The sequence below is a fragment of the Mandrillus leucophaeus genome, unplaced genomic scaffold, assembly GCF_000951045.1.
Source record: "Mandrillus leucophaeus isolate KB7577 unplaced genomic scaffold, Mleu.le_1.0 Scaffold307, whole genome shotgun sequence".
NCBI classification, from domain to species: Eukaryota; Metazoa; Chordata; class Mammalia; order Primates; family Cercopithecidae; genus Mandrillus; species Mandrillus leucophaeus.
Genome location: NW_012103221.1, coordinates 2,774,390 through 2,786,144, shown reverse-complemented (window position 1 = coordinate 2,786,144; position 11,755 = coordinate 2,774,390). Strand labels below are relative to the sequence as shown.

The 11,755-nt window shown below is 42.5% G+C and overlaps 1 protein-coding gene across 4 annotated transcripts in view; it reads right to left on the bottom strand.

The window, feature by feature from the left end:
• Positions 1 to 4,687: 4,687 nt before the first annotated feature.
• The window catches only part of XPO1 (exportin 1), a 58,615-nt gene continuing 51,547 nt past the window's right edge, over positions 4,688 to 11,755 (bottom strand). For all 4 annotated transcript variants that reach the window (XM_011987317.1, XM_011987315.1, XM_011987316.1 and 1 more), the window contains 5 exons: positions 11,195 to 11,363; positions 10,241 to 10,375; positions 9,700 to 9,859; positions 8,180 to 8,276; positions 4,688 to 5,727 (listed from right to left, as the gene is read on the bottom strand). In XM_011987317.1, the coding sequence (XP_011842707.1) occupies positions 5,581 to 5,727; positions 8,180 to 8,276; positions 9,700 to 9,859; positions 10,241 to 10,375; positions 11,195 to 11,363 (708 nt within the window). In that variant the 3' untranslated portion in view covers positions 4,688 to 5,580. The remainder of the gene's footprint in view (positions 5,728 to 8,179; positions 8,277 to 9,699; positions 9,860 to 10,240; positions 10,376 to 11,194; positions 11,364 to 11,755) is intronic.

Genomic DNA, 11,755 nt, shown 5'->3' with positions numbered 1-11,755 from the left:
CGTGCTTTCTTTAATGTCTATGATTAAATCATGAAGAATTATCCAGTAGCAATATTCTGAACTAATCAATTCATTTTACCTATTTTCCATAAATTCATTGACTTTAGAGCTATCTGGTAACTTGAGAATAAGGTAGAATATGAAATAAAATTTTACTATTTTATATCAAGTTGGAGTGCCTAGCAACAATTCTGACCCTCAATTCATTCTGGAAGACTAGGTTCTGAAAATTACTCTGGTTGATGCTGAAGACAGACTGATATATGTCAAATTTCCTCTTTGACTCATGGAACAAGATTTCAGTTTTATTTCACCTGGCCTCCTTAGGCGATCTTGCCCTGGCACCAGCCACTGCAAGATAAAAATAAGGAAGCATTCATTATGGGTATGAAACAACGGAAAGTTTAGTAAGTGTGTATAACTGTTGATCAACATTTTGAGGACCAGTTACGACAGTTAAATTATTTGCCACAACTCAAATGAACAGGAGGCACTTTATCACAAAACAACATTCACCCTGGAATGTACCGTACAGTCAGCCTATTTTGTCTCCTTCCATCTCTCCATTCCTGTGCCTTTCATCTTTTTATTTATTTATGTATTTATTTATTTTGAGACAGAGTCTCATACTGTCACCCAGGCTGGAGTGCAGTGGTGCAATCTCCGCTCACTGCAACCTCCACCTCTTGGGTTCAAACGATTCTCCTGCCTCAGCCTCCCAAGTAGCTGGGATTACAGGTGCCCGCCACCACATCAGGCTAATTTTTTGTATTTTTAGTAGAGACAGCGTTTCACTATGTGGCCAGGCTGGTCTCAAACTCCTGATCTTGTGATCCGTCCACCTTGGCCTCCAAAAGTGTTGGGATTACAGATGTGAGCCACCCGGCCTATTTATCTATTTTTTTTTTTTTTTTTGAGACCGAGTTTCACTCTGTCGTCCAGACTGGAGTGCAGTGGCATGATCTCAGCTCTCTGCAACCTCCGCCTCTCGGGTTCAGGCGATTCTCCTGCCTCAGCCTCCCAACTAGCTGGGATTACTAGTGCCCACCACCATGCCTGGCTAATTTTTTTTTTTTTTTTTTTGAGACGGAGTCTCGCTCTGTCGCCCAGGCTGGAGTGCAGTGGCGCGATCTCGGCTCACTGCAAGCTCCGCCTCCCAGGTTCACGCCATTCTCCTGCCTCAGCCTCCTGAGTAGCTGGGACTACAGGCGCCTGCCACCGCGCCTGGCTAGTTTTTTGTATTTTTAGTAGAGACGGGGTTTCACCATGGTCTCGATCTCCTGACCTTGTGATCCGCCCACCTCGGCCTCCCAAAGTGCTGGGATTACAGGCGTTGAGCCACCGCACCCGGCCTAATTTTTTTGTTTTTGATAGACATGGTTTCACCATGTTGGCCAGGATAGTCTCGAACCCCCGACCTCAGATGATCTGCCTACCTCAGCCTCCCAAAGTGCTGGGATTACAGGTGTGAGCCACCACACCTGGCCGCCTTTCATCTTAATTTCACTTTTATGCTTCACAGTCTCATTCTATGTCTTTTGCTCTTTCTCTGCGTATTTTTCTTAGTCAAAGCCTAAATGTTTCCTTCATGTGAGCATAAGGTTTCTTCAGCTTCCACCTTTTATTTCTCCCTCTGATTTTGGTACAAGTTTGGTACAAATTTCTTCAAGCTACTGCATTCACAAGAATTATTTATGGCCAGGCGCCATGGCTCACACCTGTAACCCCAGCACTTTGGGAGGCCGAGGTGGGCGGATCATAAGGTCAGGAGTTCGAGACCAGCCTGACCAACATAGTGAAAGCCCATCTCTAGGTAAAAATACAAAAAAAAATTGGCTGGGTGTGGTGGTGGGCGCCTGTAATCTCAGCTACTCGGGAGGCTGAGACAGGAGAATTGCTTGGAGATGGAGGTTGCAATGAGCCAAGATCACACCACTGCACTCCGGCCTGGGCAACAATGAGAGACTCCATCTCAAAAAAGAAGCCGGGCACGGTGGCTCACACCTGTAATCCCAGCACTTTGGGAGGCCAAGGTGGGCAGATCACGAGGTCAGGCTATCGAGACTATCCTGGCTAATACAGTGAAACCGTTTCTACTAAAAATTTAAAAAATTATCTGGGCATGGTGGTGGGCACCTGTAGTCCTAGCTACTTGGGAGGCTGAGGCAGGAGAATGGTGTGAACCTGGGAGGCGAAGATTGCAGTGAGCCCAGATCGCGCCACTGCACTCCAGCCTGGGCGACAGGGCAAGATTCCATCTCAAAAAAAAAAAAAAAAATTGTGTTTTTGAGACAGAGCCTTGCTCTGTCTCCCAGGCTGGAGTGTAGTGGTGTGACCTCAGCTCACTGCAATCTCCTGTATCCTGGGTTCAAGCAATTCTGCCTCAGCCTCCCAAGTAGCTGGGACTACAGATGTGTGCCATCACATTGGGCTAATATTTACATTTTTAGTAGAGACAGGGGTCTTACTATGTTGCCGAGGCTGGTCTTGAACTCTTGGTCTCAAGTGATCCACCCACCTCAGCCTCCCAAAGTGATGGGATTACAGGTCTCAGCCACCAGGCTTGGCCTAAATTTTAAAAAAAGACAGGGTCTTCCTATGTTGCCCAGACTGGTCTTGAACTCCTGAGCTCCAGCAATCCTCCCACCTCCCCAAGTGCTAGGATTACAGTTGTGAGCCACTGCACCCCACAGAGGTCTCACTGTGTTGCCCAGGCTGCAGTGCAGTGATAATACATAGGCTCAGCATGCTTTGAATGGTATGCTTTGAGGTGATCCTCCTGCCTCAGCCTCCCAAGTAGCTGGGACTACATGTGTGTTCCGCCACTTCCCTGACTCAAGGGATCCTCCTGCCTCAGCCTCCTGGGTAGCTGGGAGGACAAGTGTGTGTCACCACACCTGGACAACTGGGGGTCTATTTGTGTCTTATGGGATGGATATTTGGTGATTTGTTATGAGCAAATTGATATCCTTGTTTGGGGAAATTCTCTTGAATCCTTTTTTCCATACACTCCATTTTCTTCTATTTGGAACTCATGTTGGCTTATGAAGTGGTCCTCAAATTTTTAAGTTTGCATTTTGCATCTTTGTCTCTTTTCCCTCTATTTTTGGCAGATTTCAATTTTTTTTTTTTTTCTTTTTTTGAGACGGAGTCTCGCTCTGTCGCCCAGGCTGGAGTGCAGTGGCACAATCTCGGCTCACTGCAAGCTCCGCCTCCTGGGTTCACACCTCATTCTCCTGCCTCAGCCTCCCGAGTAGCTGGGACTACAGGTGCCCACCACCATGCCCACAAACTTTCTTGTATTTTTAGTGGAGACAGGGTTTCACCGTGTCAGCCAGGATAGTCTCGATCTCCTGACCTCATGATCCGCCCACCTTGGCCTCCCAAAGTGCTGGGATCACAGGCGTGAGCCACTGTGCCTGGCCTCTCCAACTCTTTATTTCTGCTGTTCTCTAATTTCCAAAATTTTGTTCTCTTGATGTACGTTTACTGTGGTATTGTTTTTCTTGCTTGCAAAAACCTCTCAACTTTTTAAAGGGTATTGGTCATAGTTTTTTGTTTTTGCTTGTTCACTTTTGCCTGTGTCGTCTGTTTCCAACTTGCCTTTTTTTCTATTTCCATTTTAAAATCCGTATTGAGACTGCCCTCAGATGTCTGATAATCCTTAGTTGTCCATTTACACACACATTATATAAAACGTATAGAGAAGGCCAGGCACGGTGGCTTACGCCTGTAACCCCAGCACTTTGGGAGGCTGAGGCGGGCGGATCATGAGGTCAGGAGTTTGAGACCAGCCTGGCCAATATGGTGAGATCCTGTCTCTACTGAATAAAAATTAGCTGGGCGTGGTGGCACACACCTGCGTGTGGTGGCACATGCCTGTAATCCCAGCTACTTGGGAGGCTGAGGCAGAAGAATCACTTGAACCCAGAAGGCAAAGGTTGCAGTGAGCCGAGATTATGCCACTGCACTCCAGCCTGGGTGACAGAGGGAGATTCCGTCTCAAAAAAAAAAAAAAAGAAAAGAAAAAGAAAATGTCCTTGCTCAAGTAACTTCAGAAACAACTACCATGGACCATTGCCTCAATCCTTCCCTCTTACTTTGTGTGTACATTCATTTATTCTTTCTTGCATGCTGTACATTGGGCTCCTACCGGGAGTAGAGACAGGGTTTCACCATGTTGGCCAGGCTGGTCTGGAACTCTTGGTCTCATGTGACCCACCCACCTTGGCCTCCCAAAGGGTTGGGATTACTAGGTGTGAGCTACCAAACCTAGTTCTACTCACCCTTTTTAGAAGGCTTATGGCTACTTAGCTTACTTACTTACATTTATAAGAATACAACTGATATTTGTACCAGGTTACATCTATGTTCTCATTCTAAGGCTAATGTTTTATTCTTTGTTACACTTAGATGCTAACTAGAGTTTAGACAAGAAGTACCCTCTAATCTCAAATAAAGATAAAATGAGTCAAAATGCCACCGGAGGAATTTGTTTCTTGGGAACAAAAGGTGTCTTAGGAACATGTTCATTTTACACACCTGCTGCAGTTACTAGTAACAATAACCTTAGAAATCTTATTTGTAAATCAAGGGGTCCAACTTCATTTAAAATGTTACTTGATGCTTAAACACAAATACCCACTATCATTAATATAGGAATAAATCTGAGTCAATAAAGGAAAAATAAATGTAAACCAAGTTTATTTTGCTTTTTAAGTAGTGTTCTTAAAGCACTACAGCTTGGTAAACAATGTAAATTAGTATAAGTCATCTCAAAAGCCAGAGTTGTTTTGTTTTGTTTTTTGATGAGTTGTTAAAAAGATGCAGCCTATTCTAACAGGATAAATATTTTTAACCATTTCACTTCGAGTTAATGAAGGCTCACAAATGAGCAACACTCCTCATTGAGGAAAACAAAAAGCTGTTGTCGACAAGCGACAGCACACACACACAAAAACAAAAAGAACTGTGTAAAAATAACTAACTGTGTTCCCATATTTTTGAAGTCGCTTTACAATGGGATGATATGCACATGATCTTGCTGCAATCTTGCCAAAGAGACTTTGTAATACATGTAGTCTAGACAAACAATTCAGTCCAAGAGGTGCTAACTTCAGACAATGCAGCACTATAATCCTTTAAACAACGCAATTTGTTTTACTCATTATCTTTTCTTCTAGACTGAAATAGACTAGAAAGAAAATGCTCCCTAATTAAAAATTGGTATTGTTTACAGGAAAAATTGTATAATTTTGCATTAGAATTACAAGTATATGTTCAAATTGAATTTGCCTCCTCCCCCCAGCCCAGCCACAAAAATGGGCATGAAGTAAAATTTTTAAAAATGCCTTAATTTTCAACTTCATGCAAACTAAATAAAGATGACCAAAACAAAAGCTTAAACAATGGAAGGATATTTCACAGAAAATTTCTTATACAAAAAAACACATAAGAAAAAGGGCCACTAGGTGACATTTTAATTTACAAATTGGCATCATTTTGGTCGACAAATACCCACATGCTGTTTTCCTCTGCCAACAAGAGTTGCAGAGAAAAAAAACAGCATGAATTTGGATTTTAATCACACATTTCTTCTGGAATCTCATGTGGATTAAAGATGCCAGGGACAGACATTTGACGTTTATGTTTCTCTTCATCAGCCTGTCGTAGGGCTATTTCTCTTTCTTCCAAAAACAAATCAGAAGTGTCTTCACCTGCAAATTCCTGTGAAGACAGAGAGTTGAAATGTCAACACAATAAACTTCAATTTAAAATGCAAAGAAAGAAATCACAGATGAGTAATTTTCTTTTTAGAGAAGGAATATAATTATCCATAAACTGGCTGGGTTTTAAATTATAGGATAGTGATACAGTATAGTACATAGCTGAATGAACCAAACCTGTTAGCTGGGGGGAAAAAGGTTACAAAAGAATCATGGGCCCCAGGCATGGTGGCTCAGGCGCCTGTAATCCCAACACTCTGGGAGGCAGAGACAGGAAGATCACTTCAAGTCAGGAGTTCAAGACCACCCTGGCCAACATGGTGAAACCCTGTCATTACTAAAATTAGGCAGGCGTGGTGGCAGGCGCCTGTAATCCCAGCTACTTGGGAGGCTGAGGCAGGAGAATCGCTTGAACCTGTGTGGCGGAGGTTACAGTAAGCCAAGATCACGCCACTGCTCTCCAGTCTGGGTGATAAGAGCGAGACTGTCTCAAAAATAAAGAAAAAAAAATTCATGGTGTGATACCATACGGTAAATATTCTTCAATGTGATTATGTGTTGTATGCTTCTACCAAAGAATCTCATGCGTCCCATCCCCTAAGTATATACACCTATGTATTCACACAAATTTTTGTTCTTTTTGTGGTAAGTCTTGTTTTATAGCCCCCCAGCACATTATCTCAACCTCTGCCTCCAAGGCACAAGCGATTCTCCTGCTTCAGCCTCCCCAGTAGCTGGGATTACAGGTGTGCACCACCACATCTGGCTCATCTTTTGCATTTTTAGTAGAGACAGGGTTTCACCATGTTGCCCAGGTTGATCTCAAACTCCTGAACTCAGGCAATCCCAAAGTGCTGGGATTAGCAGGCATGAGCCACTGCACCCAGACACTTTTTTCTCTTTTGAGAGGCAGTCTTGTTGCCCAGGCTGGAGTGCAGTGTTACGATCTCAGCTCACTGAAACCTCAGCCTCCTGAGTAGCTGGGATTACAGGTGGCCGCCACCAGACCTGGCTAATTTTTGTGTTTTTAGTAGAGATGAGGTTTCACCATGTTGGCTGGGCTGATCTTCAACTCCTGACCTCAATTGATCCGTCTGCCTCAGCCTCCCACAGTGCTGGGATTACAGGTGTGAGCCACCGTGCCCAGCTAAAAATTCTTCATATGCCAAGATATCAAGAAAGATGTTTCTCCTAAGGCTAATGACTGTCATTAAATCAAGTTTAGTTATATTATTATTGTCTTCGTAGCTATCAGGTAACTTTTTTTTTTTTTGAGATGGAGTCTCACTCTGTCGCCCAAGCTGGAGTTCAGTGGTGTGATCTCGGCTCACTGCAACCTCCACCTCCCGGGTTCACACCATTCTCCTGCCTCAGCCTCCCGAGTACCTGGGACTACAGGTGCCCACCACCACACCTAGCTAATTTTTTGTATTTTTAGTAGAGATTTCACCGTGTTAGCCAGGATGGTCTCGATCTCCTGACCTCATGATCCGTCCGCCTCGGCCTCCCAAAGTGCTGGGATTACAGGCGTGAGCCACTGCGCCTGGTCTTTTTTTTTTTTTGAGATGGAGTTTCACTCTTGTCACCCAGGTTGGAGTACAATGATGCAATCTCGGCTCACTGCAACCTTTGCCTCCTGGGTTCAAGCAATTCTCTTGCCTCAGCCTCTCAAGTAGCTGCGATTACAGCTGTGCACCACCATGCCCAGCTAATTTTTGTATAATTAGTAGAGACAGGGGTTTCACCTTGTCAGCCACACTAGTCTCAAACTCCTGATCTCAGGTGATCCACCCACTTTGGCCTCCCAAAGTGCTGGGATTACACGCATGAGCAACTGCGCCAAGCCTAGGTAACTTTCATTAGTTTTTAAAAAATTGGTTAATATTTTTACAGTTAAAGAAAATAAAACCTTTGTATTTTGGAGAAAATATTTAAGAGCTTACGAGACTAATTCTTATTCAACAATCATGGATAAACTATTCATCAGCTACTTAGGACTTCACAGTACTTCCACATTTCTTTAAAGCAAGATGTTCAAAGAAAAACCCTTCCCAAAAGTATGAATAAAGCACTGTATAACAGAAGACATTCTATCTAGTAACTTTCATGGTTCTCTCAACTAACAAAATTGGTATAAAATTATAAAAAGAACTACCATTGTTTTTCTTACCCAATATTCCATTATATATTTAAGAATTAATTACATTAGTAACCTAAAATTAATTACATTAGTAACAAGTTTATCCAAATAACATCTCAAACCCATCTATCCTTATTGGACTTTAGTTTTTCATCCTATTACCAGTCTCAGGTTTTTTGATTAGAGAGACTGTATATTCTCTTGAAACCTCATTCATTTGGCATGTCAAATCAAGTGATAAAAATTCTACAATGTAACAATTAAGTGGTCACATTTACCCCTAATATTTCTGCAAGAGCAAATAAATACATACCTTTATTTGAACTAGGAAATCTCTTAAATGTTCCTTGAAAGCAGGAATATCTTGATTTAAGCTGAAAAGCCCTGTCACAAAGAGCTTTACTTGAGCACTGCAAATCAAAACACAATTATTAAATAACTTTTTTTTTTCTGAGACAGTCTTGCTCTGTTACCAGGCTGGAGTACAGTGGCGCGATCTCGGCTCACTGTAATCTCTGCCTCCTGGGTTCGAGCCATTCTCCTGCCTCAGCCTCCCAATAATGGATTTTTAAATCAAGAATTTATTTTTATTTTTATTTTTGAGACAGAGTTTTTGCTCGTTTATCAGGTTGAAGTACAATGCCACAATCGTGGCTCACCGTAACCTCTGCCTCCCGGGTTGAAGCTATTCTCCTGCCTCAGCCTCCCGAGTAGCTGGGATTACAGGCATGCACCACCATGCCCAGCTAAATTGTATTTTTCATAGAGACAGGGTTTCTCCATATTGGTCAAGCTAATCCTGAACTCCTGACCTCAGGTGATCTGCCCACCTAGGCCTCCCAAAGTGCCTGGATTACAGGTGTGAGATACCGTGCCTAGCCTTTTTATTTTTATTTTATTTTTGGAGACGGAGTCTTGCTCAGTCGCCCAGGTTGGAGTGCAGTGGCACGATCTCAGCTCACTGCAAGCTCCGCCTCCCAGGTTCGCGCCATTCTCCTGCCTCAGCTTCCTGAGTAGCTGGGACTACAGGAACCCGCCACTATGCCTGGCTAATTTTTTTGTATTTTTAGTAGAGATGGGGTTTCACTGTGTTAGCCAGGATGGTCCCGATATCCTGACCTTGTGATCCGCCTATTTCGGCCTCCCAAAGTGCTGGGATTACAGGCGCGAGCCACCACGCCTGGCCTATTTTTACTTTTTTTTTTTTGAGACAAAGTCTTGCTCTGTTGCCCACAGTGGGGTGCAGTGGTGCGCTCTCGGCTCACTGCAACCTCTGCCTCCTGGGTTCAAGCAATTCTCTCCCTCAGCCTCCCAAGTAGCTGGGATTACAGGCACCTGCCACCATGCCCGACTAATTTTTTTGTATTTTTAGTAGAGACGGGTTTCACCATCTTGGCCAGGCTGGTCTTGAACTCCTGACCTTGTGATTCACCCACCTCAGCCTCCCAAAGTGCTGGGACTACAGGCATGAGCCACTGTGCGTGGCCTTTTTTTTTTTTTTTTTTTTTTTTTTTTTTTTAAAAAGGCACGGTCTCGCTCTGTCACCCGGGCTGGTGTGCAGTGGCGTGGTCATAGCTCACTGTAGTCTTAAACTCCAGGATGCAAACAACCCTCTGGCCTCAGCCTCTCAAGTAGCTGGCCCTACAGATGCACACCACCACATCTGACTCATTTTTTTGTAGAGACGGGATCTTGTTTTGTTGTCTAGATTGGTCTCCAACTCTTGGGCCCAAGCAATCCTCCCACCTTAGGCTTCCCAGAGTGCTGGGATTATAGGTGTGAGCCACTGTGCCCGACCAGGAACATTCTACGTTTATTAAAAGGCATATTTACTCTTGTAGGTGAGGGAAGGCCGACTTAAGGAGATTAGCCACATATTCCTGAAGAAAGATTTGGTTGTTAACTGGATTTCCAGGATTTAATGATGTACTTATTTTTCCTTCTTCAACCAAATTAAACATATATGCAAGAATTGATGCATGCATTGTTAAACCTGTTGATAAGAAGAAAATTATTAACTCCAAAATGTAATATAACCATAGATCTTAGTGTTGTTTTTTTTTTTGAGCAGAGTCTCGCTCTGTCACCCAGGCTGGAGTACAGTGGTGCAATCTTAGTTCACTGCAACCTCTGCCTCCCGGATCCAAGCCATTCTCCTGCCTCAGCCTCCCGAGTAGGTGAGATTGCAATCGCACGCCACCATGCCCGGCTAATTTTTTTTATAGATGGTTTCACCATGGTGGCCAGGCTGTTCTCGAACTCCTGACCTCATGATCTCCCCGCCTCGACCTCCCAAAGTGCTGGCATTACAGGCATGCGCCATCGTGCCCGGTTGGCACTTAACATTTAAATCTTAAATGTATTAAATTCTTACCAGCAGTATGTGAAGTGTCTGTCACAACAGAAAAGATATGCTGGAGAATATCACAAAAATAAGTTTGATAAAAACTCTGAGCTGCAGCTTCTTCTTGTGCAACATTTTGTAAGAGTGTAAAAAGTATCTGTAAGCCTAAAAGACACAGAATACCAATGGAAAGTTACTACAGACTGACAGCACTCATGATAGTATTTAGCTCTTATCAAAGTATTCTGAATCTAACCCTATTCTCCCTTTTTTTGGGGATGATGACTAATAATTACTTGCCTAAAGTTTCTTAAATTGATAATGGAGTACAACTATATCCAATGCTGGCTTACTTATAAATTATAATCTAAGTTATGTAAGAGCTAAACTATGAAGATGTAAAGGCATAAAGATCATATAATGGACTTTGGGGACTTGTGGGGAAGGGTGGGAGGGGGTGAGGGATAAGACTACACATAAGGTAGAGTTCATACTGCTCGGCTGATGGGTGCACCAAAATCTCAGTAATCACCATTAAAGAATTTATTCATGTAATCACCTGTTGCCCCAAAACTATTGAAATAAAAAAAGAAAAAATTTGTGAATATTAAAAAAAAAAAGCCTATGGAGAAAAATTATAATCTAAGTTACGACCATTACCACCCTTTCACCATTTCTGAAAGCTTAGCTGATTCTGTATGAACTTCTACAACATCACTACTCAGTAGAAGTTGGTATTACATAAACCAATTATTACTAGGCCCCTCTCCCATAACTCAATTCTGCCTATGGACTCACCTGGAGTGCAGTGGAACAGTTGATTAAACTGCTTATAGGATTTTCTCAGATGTTCATATATGTAATTCATGCATTCAAAACTCTGAACAAGTAATACCTTCCTATGTACAAGTATATAACTATCTATATTTGTATTTTTGGATTGACAGGCAAATGAATAAAAGAACATCTTTTAAATTTATTTACCCGTATCTGCGACATTCCTCATAGTATGTTTGAAGGCCCAAATGATGGAATCCAAAACAAGTTTAAACTGTGTAGGTGGAATAGCAAGGAATGCTGGGAAACAATGAGAATTGACAGCCTGAAGTAGTAAGAAAAAGTTCGTTCTGTGTTCAGGATATTCTTCAAAGTCCTAAAAATAAGTGGTGGAAACAAAATAATGTTTCAGTGTCTTCGCTGTGCTAGCAGGAGGGGAAAAGCAAGGCTTAATCCAGTAAAAATGTTTGGAGTTTTCAATAAACCATAGAAGATATAATGCCTCCTGAAAGGTAAACCCAAACAAAATACAATCTACCTCCCATGGAAAATGAAACTGTTCCCTGTTACGCACATGAGTTATCAAATTGAAAGAGAAAGCTATCCTTATTAATAGAGAACTCATCAAAACCATTACTACCGTAACACTACTACTATCACTTTTGTTTTTAATTTGAAACCACCACTACAGATTACGAAAAAACTGAAGTTACCGTGTGAATGTGTCCACTTACCATTTCTTTTATCTCTCGCTTTTTTTTTTTTTTT